Source organism: Sorex araneus, chromosome X, assembly GCF_027595985.1.
Source record: "Sorex araneus isolate mSorAra2 chromosome X, mSorAra2.pri, whole genome shotgun sequence".
NCBI classification, from domain to species: Eukaryota; Metazoa; Chordata; class Mammalia; order Eulipotyphla; family Soricidae; genus Sorex; species Sorex araneus.
This window is the reverse complement of record NC_073313.1, coordinates 161,954,115-161,971,163: the sequence shown is the minus strand read 5'-3', so window position 1 is coordinate 161,971,163 and position 17,049 is coordinate 161,954,115. Positions and strand designations below refer to the sequence as shown.

General features: G+C 53.5%; 1 protein-coding gene across 1 annotated transcript; it reads right to left on the bottom strand.

The window, feature by feature from the left end:
- Positions 1–4,824: 4,824 nt before the first annotated feature.
- Positions 4,825–15,803, bottom strand: LOC101541535 (E-selectin). Its single transcript, XM_004613849.2, has 13 exons — positions 15,767–15,803; positions 14,121–14,507; positions 12,860–12,967; positions 11,666–11,851; positions 11,206–11,391; positions 10,926–11,114; positions 9,297–9,485; positions 9,001–9,189; positions 8,720–8,896; positions 7,475–7,585; positions 6,773–6,794; positions 6,607–6,668; positions 4,825–4,947 (listed from the first exon to the last, which is right to left on the bottom strand). Exons 1-12 carry the CDS (start codon positions 15,801–15,803, stop codon positions 6,611–6,613), a joined length of 1,839 nt encoding a protein of 612 aa, XP_004613906.1. The 3' UTR covers positions 4,825–4,947; positions 6,607–6,610.
- Positions 15,804–17,049: the final 1,246 nt, after the last annotated feature.

The following is a 17,049-nucleotide window of genomic DNA, read 5'->3' as shown; positions in this document are numbered from 1 at the left end:
GAAATCTCTGCAGTGAGCTGCTCCGTTTGGAGATTCTTTTGTGTGTCTCTGGATCATGGTCCTTAGGGAGCTTAAGAAGCAGCCAGAGAGACCCTCCGAGCCTAAAGACTGTGATCCTGAGGTCTCCTAACCCATTTTGGCACTAGAGCGGATTCTTGCAGCCATGTATTTTGACTGTGAACTGAGCTACAACCTCGTGCAGCCCAGGGAGGGATTTTTCCCTCTCCACCCCATTTTTTTTCACTTAGATTCATTTTTATTAATATTAATTAATTAATTAATTTTTATTAGTTTATTTTTAATTAGTGAGTCAACGTGAGGGTACAGTTACAGATTTATGCATTTTTGTGCTCATGTTTCCCCCATACAAAGTTCGATAACTCATCCCCTCACCAGTGCCCATTCTCCACCACCAGTAAACCCAGCGTCCCTTCCACCCTCCCCAGTCCCATCTCCTCCCACCCCACACTGCCACTATGGCAGGGTATTCCCTTTCATTCTCTCTCTCTGATTAGGTGTTGTGGTTTGCAATAAATCCACCCCATTTTTCTGAGCGAAAATGGCGGCAGCAGCAGCAACCACGCGGTGAGAGCCACCCTCTAAGACCCCTCAACCAGGAGGTAGGACTTTCTTTAGTGACGTAGCCCGTAGGTGGCCCTGGGAGGGGGGCGTTCCCGGTGCGCCTTCCGCCCAGAGATGACCCGGAGCCACGGCACGAGAAACAGACCCTCTGCGCCTAAAGACTGTGATCCTGAGGTCTCCTAACCCATTTTGGCACCAGAGCGGATTCTTGCAGCCATCCATTTTGACTGTGAACTGAGCTAAAATATTAGGACTCAAAGTCTTCACTCTCAGCAATGAAGAGAAATTATTAGATGATGCCTATTCAGCAGGCCTGATTGTTAGGGAAATTTTCCAATCAATAATAGTGAGTTCTGTATGGAAATATGAAATGTACTCAAAGTATATAGAGAATAAAGGGAATATCATTAGCTACTTAGATGGGGGGTGGGGTGGGAGGGGGTATATTGGGGTTCTTGGTGGTGGAACATGTGCACTGGTGAAGGGATGGGGGTTTAATCAGTATTTGACTGTGACTTAAACCTGAAAGCTTTGTATTTTTTTTCTTTCTTTTTTTCACGGTGATTCAATAAAATATGTCTTAAAAAAAAAAAAAGAAGCAGCCAGAGGCAGTTTGTAGGCGTGACCTCCAGGGTCCCATGGGGATGGGGGATGAGAAGGACTGGCCCATCCCCTATCCCCTGAGGCTTGGAGTTTGCTGTCTCTGAACCTGCCCTCCTGCACTTCTCATTGGGTTCTGAGAGTTGGGGGCCGCTGGGGTGCTTAGGGGGCAGGTCAGGCCCCCCGGAGAAGTCAGCCTGGCTTCAAGTATAGAGGCATTTCTGCAGTGAGCAGAGATTCTTTTGTGTGTCTCTGGATCACGGCCGTTAAGGACGCTCTGGCCTTTTTTTTTTTTTTTTGCTTTTTGGGTCACACCCGGCGATGCACAGGGGTTACTCCTGACTCTGCACTCAGGAATCACTCCTGGCGGTGCTCAGGGGACCATATGGGATGCCGGGGATTGAACCTGGGTTGGCCGCATGCAAGGCGAATGCCCTACCCGCTGTGCTATCACTCCAGCCCCATATTTTATTTTATTTTTTTGGGTCACACCCAGCGATGCACAGGAGTTCCTCCTGGCTCATGCACTCAGGAATTACTCCTGGCGGTGCTCAGGGGACCCTATGGGATGCTGGGAATCGAACCCGGGTCGACCGCATGCAAGGCAAACGCCCTCCCCGCTGTGCTATCGCTCCAGCCCCCAAGGACGCTCTGGGAGATGGGAGATTCGTGCTGAGAGTAGACGATGGACCAAACACGATGTCCTCTTAGTATCTGTATTGCAAACCGTAACTCCCTTAGAGGAGAGAGTAAGAGGGAAGGTGCCGACCACAGAGGCAGGAGGGAGGGGGGGATGGAGTGAACGGTTTGGGCCATGTAGCAGCAAAGGATAGGGTTAATGTTTTGCTAACTTGCTTGATTGCTTTCTGTAACTTGCTAACTTGCTTGATCAATCTCTGTAAAACAATACCTTGCAGTATGATCTGAGCTACACAAAACAAGGACCTGTTTCAGGAAATGAAACTGCCCAGACGCCTGGTAATGTCCAGGACAGGCACGGACATATGGCGAAATTTACTCTAGCAAAGCAGAATGTCACTGATGACCCCCCTTGATCCCGAAAAATGAGGATGTTGATCTAAGTGACCTGGGAAAAATGAAGATGTTGATCAAAATAACCTTGGAAAAATGAGAATAATGATCAAAGTAATCTTATTTACTAAGGTGTATAAAAAGAGCCTGATCTCTGTATACGGGGCTCTCTTTCTCTCTCTCTAACCCTCCTCTGCGTAGGAGTGAGAGCTGAGTGAGAGCCCCAGCATGCTGGTCTGAATAAATCCCCTTGCTGTTGCAGAAAGAGTTGTCTCGGCCTGTTCCTCCGCGCCTCCCGTGGGCAGAGATCTGCTCCACCCAACAGGGGTAGGGGTGGCGGAAGGGATACGGGGCACACTGGTGGTGGAGAATGGGCACTGGTGGAGGGATGGGTGTTTGATCATTGTATGATTAAAACGTTATCATGAAAACTTGTAAGTCTGTAACTGTATCTCATGGTGAGTCAATAAAAAATAATGATGTTTGGGGCTGGAGCGATAGCACAGCGGGCAGGGCATTTGCCTTGCACAAGGCCGACCTGGGTTCGATTCCCAGCATCCCATAGGGCCCCCCAAGCACTGCCGGGAGTGATTCCTGAGTGCAGAGCCAGGAGGAACCCCTGAGCATCACCGGGTGTGACCCCAAAATTTAAAAAATGATGTTTTATATCTCTTAGATGATTTTGACACACAGTTTAGCAATATAGGGTCCCAGATATGCGTAAAATCACACTCACGCCCAGAACTAAATATAAACATGTTTATTATTAAATCTGTATAGTGCCCTGTCAAATACAGTGGATGACAGAGCTTAAATAAATACTTTAAAAAATGATAAAATATTTTAAATTCTGCTTTTAAATATTTTATACAATCCATACAACAATCATCAAACCCAAACACAGACCACATTTGTATTCCACGCAGCTATTTCCAACACAGTCTATATAAATATGTACAACCTTTGATGAACCAGCTCAGAGAAATATTTCTCCCGGATATAGTACATAGCAAAATTGCCCTCATTGTTTTTTTCCCTCTGGGGGTGATTTCCCAGAGTTGTTTTGTCTTTCAAAGTCCCCCCATGACCCTGTTTTTTTTTCTGTTTGCTCTGAACTTGGCCTTTGCTGCTATTTTATCAGCATTTTTCTTGGAATGTTCCTTCTTTTGCACATGCTGAGTTAAGAGGAAAGTCGCAAATTGAATTCTCACACCTGGGAATTCACAGCTGCCTGATCCACTGTTTCCTGAGCCTTTGTCTCTGGTAATCCCTCAGCCAGGAACCAGAAAGTCCTTAGAATTTTTAAACTCCCTCCTAAATAAATATAAATATTTGCTTTGTGGGGTTTCCCTCGTTTTAAGAGCACCCCGACACAGAAGAAAACTCCCAAGACTTCATTATGAGGCAGGATTACTTAAAAAAAAAAAATTCACCGGATGCATCATTCTCTCAGTGACCCTGGTACGTTGTTAAACAAGAATTTCATGTGGGTCCATTACATACAACAAACACCCCCCCTCCCTCACACACATTTCAACAAAGACAATCATAAAATTGTACCTTCACTGATACTCTCGTCAAACCCTGAGCATTTGGTGCAATAGATAGTTTTCATCTTTTTTTTTTTTTGCTTTTCAGGTCACACCCAGCAATGCTCAGGGCTGACTCCTGGCTCTGCACTCCGGAATTACTCCTGGTGGTGCTTAGGGGACCCTATGGGATGCTGGGAGTCGAACCCGGGTCGGCCGTGTGCCAGGCAAACGCCCTCCCCACTGTGCTATCGCTCCAGCCCCATAGTTTTCATCTTGAAAACCATCTTTCAGAAAAAAATAAGATGGACCTATCATCAGGGGTGACACTCCTGGTACTTCTCATATTGAAATCAATGGTCCTAAGACATTTGTACTTCCTATTGGCCGGTGGTCTAGATAGAGGTCAGTGTTCCCTCCCTTCCCTATTTGTGTGTGTGTGTGTGTGTGTGTGTGCAGAGGAGGGGACATACATGTTATATATAACATATAACATATATAACATACATGTTATACTACAGATATAGCATGCAAATTGCTCATCAAGAAAGAAGCGCCCATGTGAGACAAATAACGCCTCCCGTCTTCGTTCTCCCTTCTACCTATTGTAAAGCCTTTTTAACCCTCACACTGGACTAAGGGCAGTGGACGCTATTTTCAAGCCAGTCAGGGAACCATCAGGATTTTCAGGTTTTTCAGAAGAATCCTGAAAAGCACAGCATCCCACAGGGATCAAAGAAGACAGGGCCAGAACCCTCCTAGTGGGTGGAACTGAGAGTCACAGCATGTAGCCCCAGTCACTGCATTTTCAAGTGAGCCATCAAATACCTCCCCGGTGCATGCAGTTCCCTTGAAACTGCTGTCCCGTTTTCCTTCCCCCCAGCATGACTGCTGGAGAGACTGGGATGGGGGTGGGGGACAGAGAGAGAGAGAGAGAGAGAGAGAGAGAGAGAGAGAGAGAGAGAGAGAGAGAGAGAGACCCCAGCTGGGAGATTGCCGTCTTCATTTCTTCCTGTTTGTCTGGACAAGATGCTTTTCTTTCCGGTCCTTTCTCACGGAACTGGAAAGGAGACGGCAGTGCTGGGGTCTCAGCGGTGGCCGGCTGGCCCCCTGGGTGTTGATCGGGGGCAACCTTGGCGGTAAGGTCCTGCTGGGCAGGGCAGCTGCTTTGCCTTGGAGGCCAGGAGCATCTTGGGTTCTGGTCCTGCCAAGAGGGAAGTATAAGTCATGAGAACGCCAACTCTTCTGCCAGCTGGCCAGGTCATCAGAGTAAAACGTTATTCTTCTGAATGTCCTGCCCCCGTGCCAGGCTGTCTCCACTGGGGCACTTCGAAGGGTTGAGTTTCCCGCCCTGCCCCAAGAGAACCCCGGCAGCCAAAAACCTCCAGAACCCAACCACTGCCATGCTCAAGGCCACTCTCCACACACTTGGACGCCTCACCCAAGAGGGAATCAGCAGAAAAACCCAAGTATGTGGGAAGCCGTGACTGAAATTTCCAAGCCCACTCGAATTGGGACTGGGCCTCCTCCCCCCAGATCCCCAGCTTTCCAGTAGCTTGGCAGTCACACCCACAAACAACCACTGGCACCGTGTAATCTCAACAGCCAAGACCCAGAGACTATAAACTAAAGCTCCCCAGAAGAGAATGACACAGAATTTCCTGGAGCGTGAGATAGACCTCTTACATTCTACCTCAAGGTACTTATCAAGAGTAGCACACGTTTGTTTGGGCTTAACATACTTGCTTGTATTCTCTTATCTAATGGGCTTAAATGGTTCCACAATGAAATACAACAACCTTCAGACACTTCCCTCTTATTGTGGTGGGAAGGTGTCCAGTGGTGGGATTAGTGTGTGACTATTATCTGCAATGAACTATTGTGAACTACTTTTTTCTTTTTCTTTTTGGGTCCCACCCGGTGATGCTCAGGGGTTCCTCCTGGCTCTGCACTCAGGAATTACTCCTGGCAGTGCTCGGGGGACCCTATGGGATGCTGGGGATCGAACCCAGGTAGGCCACATGCAAGGCAAACGCCCTCCCCACTGTGCTATCGCTCCAGCCCCCAATTGTGAACTACTTTTATGAAAATAAAATACATATTACAGGAGTTGGAGCGATAGCACAGCCGATAGGGTGTTTGCCTTGCACATGGCTAACCCGGGTTCAATTCCCAGCATCCTACATGGTCCCCTGAGCACCGCCAGGAGTTATTCCTGAGTGCAGAGCCAGGAATTAAGCCCTGTGCATCGCTTGGGTGTGACCCAAAAAGCCAAAAAATAAAATAAAATAAAAAATAAATAAAATATATATTACAAAAAATATATAAAATATTATTCTTCTGTTTTTATGTCCTACTCAGCGGTGCTCAGGGCTCACTCCCGGTGGAGTTGGGGACCATATGTGGTGCCACAAATCAAGCGGAACGGCCCTCACTCCACCCCCACTGCCATCATTATCCACCTAAATTATAAATTAAGTCACTGACTCAAAACTGGGTCCTTGCCCCTTCTCTCTCCTTCTATGACAAAATGAACCACTTTCCATAAAACTCATCATGGGGCCAGAGCGACAGCACAGCGGGGAGGGCGTTGACCTTGCATGCGGCCGGCCCGGGTTCGATCCCCAGCATCCCAGAGGGTCCCCCAAGCACTGCCAGGAGTGATTCCTGAGTGCAGAGCCAGGAGTCAGCCCTGAGCATCGCCGGGTGGGACCCAAAAATGCAAAAACAAAACAAAGCATAGCGTGATCTACACCACACCCTGCCCCCCTCAAACCTGCCGTTGGCAGAGTCCCTGGGACAAGAGCCCGAGTGACAGACTGCCTTCCCCCTGAAAGCTGATGATGTCACACTCAATTCCTACCTGATTAAATCAACTCCGAGGCCATCTGGTAAGATCCATCTGAATCCAGGCTCTGGCAGCTGCTGTGAGGATGGGACAAGGGGTAAGTCAAGGGCTGGTCACTCACACCAAGCAAAGGGACAGCACAGAGGGAGCATTGGGTAATTTGGACAAGAACTCAGCTTACCTGGAGGGCACGAATTTCTTGGCTGCAAGAGAAAAAAAAAAAAGCGTCAACATGGGCCAGATTGGGGCTGGAGCGAGAGCACAGCAGGGAGGGCGTTGGCCTTGAACGTGGCCGACTTGGGTTCAATTCCCTGCATCCCATAGGGTCCCCCGAGCACCGCCAGGAGTGATTCCTGAGTGCAGAGCCAGGAGTGACCCCTGCGCATGTCTCAACAGGGTCAGCCCCCCAGGGGTGCCTTGGTGTTTTTCAAAAACACTGTGACGTTTTTCTAGTTTATCAAAACTTGAAACCAGGGGCTGGAGCGACAGCACAGCGGGGAGGGCGTTTGCCTTGCACACAGCCGACCAGGGTTCGATCCCCAGCATCCCATAGGGTCCCCCCGAGCACCGCCAGGAGTAATTCCTGAGTGCATGAGCCAGGAGGAACCCCTGAGCATCGCAGGGTGTGACCCAAAAAGAAAAAAAAAAACCAAAACCTTGAAACCCAAACCTTCCACAACGGGCAAGGGGCCACAGGTGGACGTCGGTGCGACCAGCGCCCCCTGCAGCTGGGGAATGGTACTGCCAACTAAAATTCCCATTTGTGTTTCAGGAAACTCCATCCGGCTCATTCCTGCAGTGCTGGGCGCGGGGTGGTGTGTGGGGTCGGGGGAGCCCACAGTTTTGGTTTAACGGTTTTGGGTGCCTTTAGGGGTTCTCTCACCTTTCTTGCGGAGACGCTTCAGCAGCCACAGGAGGAATGACGAACCCCCCAGGAGGGACGTTCCCGCTGCAGACAGTCCCACAGCCAGGGGCGTGCTGGGAACTTCGGGCGCTGAGGAAGCAGAGCAGAGAGAAACGGTCAGGCTAGGGGGCCTTGGGGGGGGGGCTTTGGGGGCGCCCTGTCCTGCCCACCATCCCTGATCCGTGCCTTTGGATCACCGGAAGCACGAAAGCCTGGGCAAGCCTCTTCTTTTTTTTTTTTTTTTTTTTTTTTTTTTTTTTTGCTTTTTGGGTCACACCTGGCGATGCACAGGGGTTACTCCTGGCTTTGCACTCAGGAATTACCCCTGGCCGTGCTCAGGGGACCATATGGGATGCTGGGATTTGAACCCGGGTCGGCCGCGTGCAAGGCAAACGCCCTACCCGCTGTGCTATCGCTCCAGCCCCAAGCCTCTTCTTCTTATTATTATTATTTTCTTTTTGCATCACACCCAGTGATGCTCAGGGATTACTCCCAGCTCTGCACTCAGGAATCACTCCTGGCGGTGCTCGGGGGACCCTATGGGATGCTGGGACTCGAACCTGGATCGGCCGCGTGCAAGGCCAACACTCTCCCCGCTGTGCTATGGCTCCAGCCCCAAGAGAATCTCATCCTAGAGAGCTCAGAGCTCTCTCTTCTTCCTCCCTAGCCAGGCAGGTCTTTCCACCTTGGTTCCTGTGATACCGTGATCTGAATTCCAATTCTTTTTTTTTCTTTTCCCTTTTTGGGTCCCACCTGGCGATGCTTAAGGGTTCCTCCTGGCTCTGCACCCAGGAATTACTCCTGGAGGTGCTCAGAGTGTGTGTGTGTGTGTGTGTGTGTGTGTGTCGAGGGGTTGTGGGGGGGACCCTATGGGATGCTGGGAATCAAACCCGGGTTGGCCACGTGCAAGGCAAACGCCCTCCCCGCTGTGCTATTGCTCGGGCCCCAGAATTCCAATTCTGACCCTTCACTTTCCATTTGCTTGTTTGGGGGCCCACATCTGGCAGTGCTCAGGGCTCTGTGCTCGGGATCTCCCTCCTGTTGGGGATCCGAGGGACGCCGGGCAAGGCCAGTGCCCTCCCCTCTGGACTGTCACCGGGGGCCCGGCACTGTCCCCTGCACCTGCGCTCAGATGTTCCTGTAATGCCTAAAGCAGACGCTCCCCTCTGCGTGCAGTAACCCCTCCCTCCTCTCTTCTCTCCCCTCACCCCGCCACTTCATTACCTTCACACGTGGGGACCGGCCCTGACCACTGTCCCCTGGCCCCGCAGGTCAGCACGGCCGAGCCGTTAAGCGTCCAGCCCTCGGGACACGTGAAGTTGCAGGCAGTGCCCGGCACGGGGTCCCCGTTGCAGCTGGCATCCACTTTCCCCGGGGCATCCAGGCGGGGACACTGCACAGCTGGAGAAGAGAGAGGAGGGAGGTGGAGGTGAACCCCTGCCCGCCCCGGCGTCCATCTGCATGCAGGGGCTCCGGGCAGGACCGGGGCGGGCTCGCCGGCTTACCTTGGCAGGAGGGGACGGCGTGAGACCACCGGCCCTGGGCACTGCAGCTCAGCTGGGGGACGCCGAGAAGCGTCAGGCCTTCCTGGCAGCTGAAGGTGCAAAGGGTCCCGTAGGTGAATGTGCCGGTGGCGGGGTGGGAGCAGGCGATGGCGCCCCCCAGAGGCAGGTGGATGGTATTGCACTTTGCGGCTGCAAGAATTACAGAGTTGGCAGCAGATCTGTTTGCATCCTGCTGCCCCTGGGGTCTTCGGGGGTCCCCGAGACTCTCTCCCGGAGAAGAGCACAACCAACTCTACCTTGGCAGGTGGGCACTTGTCCGTTCCATTGCCCCATGGGGCCACACCGCAGCCTGGAGGGTCCCCGCAGGGTGTAGCCCGGCTGGCAGGAGAACTCACAGCTGCTGCCACTTTGGAAACTTCCAGAAGCCCCCGGGAGACACCGCATGTAGCCTTGCTCTGGGCTGGACAGGGCTGGACACTGCAGAGCTGAGACAGGAGAGGGGGGAGGTTAGAAAACACAGAGGGGGGGGAGGCATGGGGTGGGGGAGTGGCCAGGGCCGGCCGTGTTTGGGCAGGGAACTGGGTTCACTTGGGGAAAGGTAAGTAAAGTCAGAGAATTGTTCGCGCTGGGGTTTCCGGGGCATCCAGCCCCCTCCTAAGTTTCCAGGGGTCCCTGGGCTCTATCCTGGCCTGGGAGAGAAAGGAAGGTCAAAGAGTAGAGCTCGGGCTAGAGTGGTAGCACAGCGGGGAGGGCGTTTGCCTTGCATACGGCCGACCCGGGTTCGATTCCCAGCATCCCATATGATCCCCCAAGCACCAACAGGTGTAATTTATGAGTGCAGAGCCAGGAGGAACCCCTGAGCATCTCCAGGTGTGACCCAAAAAGCAAAAATAAAATAAAATAAAATAAAATAAAATAAAAAGGTAGAGCTCACGGCTGACAGAGGTCGCCCGCTCCGGGGAACGAGACACATTGTAAAATGCTCTCGCTTTGCAGACGCATCTTGGTCTGGGGCCTTTCTTTTTTTTTTTCTTCCCTACAGGGAATGCAGATCTGGCTCTAGGAATGCTTTGAGCAGGTAGAAAAACCGTGGCCTCTTGTCCTTGCTCTGGCGAACTGCACCTGAGCACTCATGGAGGAGCTGGGAGTGCGTGTCTAAGTGAATCTGAAATCTGCATCCCCCAGGGAGCACTGTAGGGGGAGTTCTGAGTTGAGTCACGTGCTCGCCCTCCTGCTTGATTATTTTCCTGCTGTCATTTCTTCCCCCCGCCAGCTCTGGGCCTGCGCTGGACACTGAGAACCCAGCAGTGCGTCCGTGGGGGCTGACACACCCCTACCCCTACTCCCCCCCTGGACAGGTCTAGATTATTATTATTATTATTATTATTTTGCTTTTAGGGTCACACCCAGTGATGCTCAGGGGTTCCTCCTGGCTCTGCACTCAGGAATCGCTCCTGGCAGTGCTCAGGGGACCCTATGGGATGCTGGGAATCGAACCCAGGTCAACCGCGTGCAAGGCAAACGCCCTTCCCGCTGTGCTATCGCTCCAGCCCCGAGACTTGTTTTGTTTTGGTTTTGCTTTTTGGGTCACACCCAGCGATGCTCAGGGGTTCCTCCTGGCTCTGCACTCAGGAATCGCTCCTGGCGGTGCTTGGGGGACCCTATGGGATGCTGGGAATCAAATCCGGCTCAACGGCGTGCAAGGCAAACGCCCTACCCACTGTGCTATCTCTCCGGCCCCCGAGGGCTAGATTCTTCCCCAGAGATCTCAGAGGTGGAAGATGAAACCAACCCTGCAACCTACCGCCAGCGGCTTTGGCTCCATGTAGACTTGGGGACCCCATCTGGGTCCCCCCACCCCCACCCGGGGCTGAAGCATGCAGAGCTGGAAGGACGCTGGCATTGAGCAAGCGGGACCCCCTCACCTTCACACACGGGGGCGGGCTGGGTCCAGTGGCCGAGCGTCGTGCACTGCACCAGGGCGGGCCCCCGCAGCCGGAAGCCGGGCTCACAGGTGAACACGCAGGAGGTCCGGGGGGTGAAATCCCCATCGGGCGCATGTGTGCAGCTCACGGAACCATTGCCAGGCGGGCCCAGGGCACTGCATGTCACAGCTGGAACACACACAGGGGCGCGGGGCGTTAGCCAGGCGGCAGACGCTGAGCAGGGCGGACACACCCACCGTCCTGGGGCCAGCGCCTCTACCTCTGCACGTTGGTCGCTCGTGTTCCCAAGTTCCGGAGGAGGAGCACTGTAGGAGCGAGTCTCCCACCAGCTCAAAGCCGTCCTCACAGCCGAAGGAGCAGGTGGTGTTCCAGGAGAAGCGGCCGGGGACAGGGGAACAGTCCATGGAGCCGTGGGGAGGTGGGGCCAGCGCCTCGCAATCCACCACTGCAGGTGAGAAACGACACGGTGAAAATTCAGAATTTTTCAATTTTTTTTTTTCCTGGAGGGGGTTGATAAGAGGACAAGGCAGCTCCGCCTTCTGGGTCAGGTCCCCAAGGGCGAGGTCCCCACCTCCGAGGCTGAATCCCGGGGACACGCACCCTCCCCCTTTTCTTCGGTGGGGCCTTTCTGAGCCAACAGTGGGCACGGCCACTGCAAAGGCCCGGGGGTCAGCACAGGGGAGAGAATGTTCTGGCAATCTCTCGGGGTCCCCACTCACCCTGGCAGGTGGGGCGCGGGGCACTCCACTCTCCAGAAGCCAGGCAGCGCTGGGCCTCAGGGGTGCTGGGCAGGTAGCCCCTGGCACAGGTGAGCCGGCAAGAGGACTCGTAGCTAAAGTGCTCCCAGGGGTGGCTGCAATCCAGGCTTCCGTGCTCGGGGGCTTCCAGGGCCGGGCAAGTGACAACTGAAAAGGGACAAAGCGTCAACCCGGGGTCCACTTCCTGCCGTGGGGAAGGGGGAGGGACAGAGCCCAGGGCTCAAACGGCCAGTTAGAGCACTTCCGGAAGACCTCAGCTCAGAGGGGGCGGGCTTTGCCTTATACTTTGGAACTGGCTGGGCTGGTCATCGGGGGACCATGCGGTAAGGGGGAAACTGAGTCCGCTATAGCCTGAGTTTACGCCATCCATGTCCCAAGCTGTTGGCCCTTGAGCAAATGGAACCTGGGGACACTGGTCCTCCCTCCTGGTGAAAAATCCACTTAGAGGGGCTGGAGCGATAGCACAGCGGGGAGGGCGTTTGCCTTGCACGCGGCCGACCCGGGTTCAAATCCCCGCATCCCATATGGTCCCCCGAGCACCGCCAGGACTAATTCCTGAGTGCAGAGCCAGGAGTCAGCCCTGAGCATCGCCGGGTGTGACCCAAAAAGCAAAAAAAAAAAAAAAAAAAAAAATCCACTTAGAGCAAGGCTGCGCCCCCCGGCTCCCCCTCTTAACCCGGGACAGGACGGAGGCTTTCTGGGGAGCACTCCCCGGTGCTCCTGCTGTCCTGCGGCCTGTGTTCATAGAACCAAGCCAGCCAGAGCAACCGCGACGTCGGCATCACGGAGTCCCTCAGGCAGGGAGCGCGGGGCTGCAGTGCTGTGACCGGTGCCGTAAGTATGCACCGCCTGTTTACAGGAAGCACCTTTGCTGGGTTTAGAGAGGGAGCATCTCGGACTCGATTAGGGCCCTGGGCAAGAGCTAAGAAACGGGAACTGCAGGCTGGAGCGACAGCACAGCGGGGAGGGCGTTTGCAGGCTCGCGGCCGACCCGGGTTCGATTCCCGGCATCCCATACATAGGGTCTCCCGAGCACCGCCAGGAGGGATTCCTGAGTGCAGGGGAGTGTGGGTCGGGACTCAGGAAGGGGACCCTCTCTCCCGGCCGAGGTCCTCACCCCTGCCCTCGGCCCGGCCCGGCGCAGCGGAGACGCACCTTGCTCGCAGGTGAGCCCGCTGAAGCCGGGGAAGCAGCGGCAGGTGTAGTTGTTGATGGTCTCCACGCACTCCCCGTGGCGGCTGCAGGACTCCGCGGTGCAGGCAGCTGGGGGGACGCAGAGGTGAGTGACCGGCCACGTGGCGGCAGGCTCGCGGCCACCCCTGCCCCTGTCGGGTGCCCACAGCCGAGGGGGCGCCCCAGGATGAGCCATTGGCGTGGGTGCAAGGGAAGAGCTGGCATGATGCCAGGCGTGGGGAGGGGCACAGCACAGGGACAGCATCTGGCTGGCAGGTGGGAGGCCACGGGTTCGATTCCCACACCACACACACACACACAAACACACACAGAGACAGACACACACAGACGCTCACACATACATACATACACACAGACACACACAAACACACACAGAGACATACACACAGGCACACACAGACATGCATACACACAGACGCACACAGACACACACAAATATACACACAGACACACACAAATACACAGACATACACACAGACGCACACAAACACACACAGACATACACACAGACGCACACAAACACACACAGACATACACACAGACGCACACAAACACACACAGAGACATACACACAGGCACACACAGACATGCATACACACACAAATATACACACAGACACACACACAGACATACACACAGACACACACAGACATACATACACACAGACGCACAGACACACACAAACACACACAGACACACACAAACATACACACAGACACACACAAACACACACACAGACATACATACACACAGACACACACAAACACACACAGACATACACACACATAATAGGGAATTCACTTTTCACAAATGCTTAGCAGATCACCCCAGGTTAGATTCCCAGCACAACACACATAGACACACACAGGCACACACACAGACACACATAGGCACACACACAGACACATGCAGACACACACACAGACACACATAGGCACACATACAGACACATGCAGACACACACACAGACACACACAGACACACAGACACACACAGACACACACAGGCACACACAGACACACACACAGACACACAGGCACACACAGACACATGCAGACACACACGACACACACACACACTCACACACACACACACACACACACGGGAATGCACTTTGCCCAAGTGCTAAGCAGACCGCCCCTCCAGCAGGTAACGAAAGGCAGGAGGCCTCCTCGTGCCCGTCCCGCGTCCCTGCGGCCCCGCTGCCCGGCGTCCGTCGTACCCGTGTAGCACAGGGCCAGCTTCCTCTTGGAGCAGCGCTCGTCGTTCCACATGCCGGCGTCTCGGTCCCTCTTGATGTAGATCTCCACGCAGTCCTCGTCCTTCCTCTTGTTGTTGGGCTCGCCGGGCGCCCAGTTGGTGGCCTCGGGGGTCAGGGCCTTCTGCGTCCCGATCCACGTCCACGTGTTGTTGATCTTGCGGATGCCGATCCAGTAGTAGGTGGGGGAGTGGCCGAAGATGGCGTTGAGGTGCTGGATCTCCGCCTGGTTCTGGATGGCCACCAGGTGCGTGTACCTCCGCTGGCAGTAGGCGCTGGCCTCGTCGAAGGTCATGTTGCGGCTGGACGCGCTGTAGGACCAGGCGCCGGCCTCCTGCCACCGGAGGAATACTAGATGGGAAGGAACATTGAGTCTTGTTGGGGTTTGGTTCTGATGGCTTGTGGTTTTTGGGTTTTATTTTGTTTTTGGTTTTTTGTTGTTTTTTGTTTTTCTTTTAGGGTCGCACCCGGAGATGCTCAGGGGTTCCTCCTGGCTCTGCACTCAGGAATTACTCCTGGCAGTGCTCAGGGGACCCTATGGGATGCGGGAATCGAACCCGGGTCAGCCGCGTGCAAGGCAAACGCCCTCCCTGCCATGCTATCGCTCCAGCCCCTTGATTTTCTTTTCCCCCTCTTTCATGGCATGGCTCAAACTCTTTTCTCCTTTTCCCATGTAAGAAGGGATGTGGGTGGAGAAAACGCTATTCACACACTCTCTTTTAAGATCAACCCTCTAAGAATCGGGGTGGAGGGAGGGTACTGCCCTGGCACGGCACACAGTTGACCCGGGTTCGATCCCCGGCATCCCATAGGGTTCCCCAGCACTGCCAGGAGTGATTCCTGAGTGCAGAGCCGGGAGTCAGCCCTGAGTATCGTCGGGTGTGACTCAAAAAGCAAAAAAACAAACAAACAACAACAAAAAAAACCTTTTAAATTGGGGGCCCGAGAAATAGCACAGTAGCGGGAGGGCATTTGCCTTGCATGCAGCTGACCCGGGTTCGATCCCCGGCATCCCATACCCCGAGCACCGCCAGGAGTGATTCCTGAGTGCAGAGCCAGGAGTCAGCCCTGAGCATCGCCAGGTGTGACCCAAAAAGCAAAAATATTTTTTTTTAAAAAATAGATTTAAAAATGAGCCATTGGGTCACTGGGTCACCTTGCATACTATATCCTACGAGGGTGTCCCCTTATAGTAACAGGGGGACACTCCCCACCATATTCGGCCAACAGGGGCCTGGCCAGTTCAATGAAAGCCTGGCGGTGTTGGGCTCGGGGCATCCTTTCCTGGGGACTAAGGTCCAGGACACGCACCTCTAAGGCATGTGCGGTCACTCACCCAGCCCCAAACCAGGCGTTATGGGACCCTTCCACACGCCAGTACTGCCTGGAGCTCTGGACTCAAATCAGGGTACTAGACCCTCACTGTGCCTCGGAGAAAATACAGCTTCTAATCAGAGGCACAAAGGGGTGACTGCCTCAAGCCAGGGTGCCACACAGGCTGAGGGGCGGGGGTGATTCTGAGCATCCGCCAAATGCACCCAGAGAAGTTACCAGGATAAAACGCCAATTGTACCCAAGGCGCTGGGGTTCCCCGGGGGTCACCAACCTACCCAACGCAAGAGCAGAGAGAAGGCGTGAGGCGAGCATGGCGTCTGGACTTCTTGCTCTCGATGGAAGACTCTTGAGATGTGTTTCTGAGGAGGAGAGAAAAACGTTATTTAGAGCAGAAAACATAATTTTCAATTTTTGGAGCTGGATCGGTAGACAGCGGGGAGGGCGTTTTGCCTTGCAAGCGGCTGACTCAGGTTCGATCCCCGGCATCCCCTAGGGTCCCCCGAGCACCGCCAGGAGTGATTCCTGAGTGCAGAGCCAGGAGTCAGCCCTGAGCATCACTGGGTGTGACCCAAAAAGAGAAAAAAAGAAAATCTCTATTTCCTATCTAGTGGCTACCTCTAGGAGCTATTCCCAGCTTAATTCATGTCAAAGGCATTAGCTGGGTAGAAAGTCTTAGAAGGTTCTCCCAGAGAGGCCAGAGGGAAACACCAAGATTTTGACTAATCCAAATGCCCAATGAGCTTGCATGCATTCATAATAATCTAGAGGTTTTTGTTCTATGCTGGCCACCTTGGTGATCTCTGCCTCCCGGCTCTTGGTACACCCCAATACTTACTGTTTTCACCAAGTGGGTGTTTTTGCCCCAAATTCCTTGTGAATCTCAGCTGTCTGGTCTCTTAGTAGCAACCCTGTAGGAATGAGAGAGATCAGGCAGGGATATGCAACCGGCTCCCTTCGAAGCCTTTTATAGGGACCGCTTCCTCTGAGTCACGGAAGGATATGCCCAAATCCAGCCCAGAGGAATTCCCCAATAGCTGCTGAAAAAGATTCCCGGGAATATCCATAGTGATAAAAAGAAAAATGACAATGCTATCAGCAAACTCATCTCTCTCTTTTTTTTTTGGCTCGTGCCTTCTTAGCGTATATGAATTCTTTTGATCAGTGCTGGTGATGGTTTTTTTTTTTTTCATGCTGATCCCTATCTCATCCTTAAAAAACTATGAAAAGGGTGTTTGTCTGCTCTTGCTTCAGGCTCTGAAGTTGTCCGGATTTTGTGGATGTAGAAGGAACTAAAAATAGGGCGTGCTGAAAGTAGACTATAGATTGAACACGATGGCCACTCAATACCCCTATTACAGACCACAACACCCAAAAGGAGAGAGAGATCAAAAGGGAATGCCCTGCCATGGGGGGGAGGGGGGAGGGGGGAGGGGGGGAGGGAGGGTGGGATTGGGAGGTGGGAGGGATACTGGGTTCACTGGTATCACAGAGAATGGACACTGGTAGAGGGAGGGGTGTCCGAACATTGTATGAGGGAAACACAAGTATAAAAATGTGT

Excerpts from the sequence above, each read along its gene's own strand:
- LOC101541535 (XM_004613849.2), bottom strand. The coding sequence starts at position 15,803 with ATGCTCGCCTCACGCCTTCTCTCTGCTCTTGCGTTGG. Across the intron at positions 14,508-15,766 it reads TCTCTCTGCTCTTGCGTTGG|TATTCCTCCGGTGGCAGGAG; the intron begins GTAGGTTGGTGA and ends CTTCCCATCTAG. Across the intron at positions 12,968-14,120 it reads GCTGGCCCTGTGCTACACGG|CTGCCTGCACCGCGGAGTCC; the intron begins GTACGACGGACG and ends GCGTCCCCCCAG.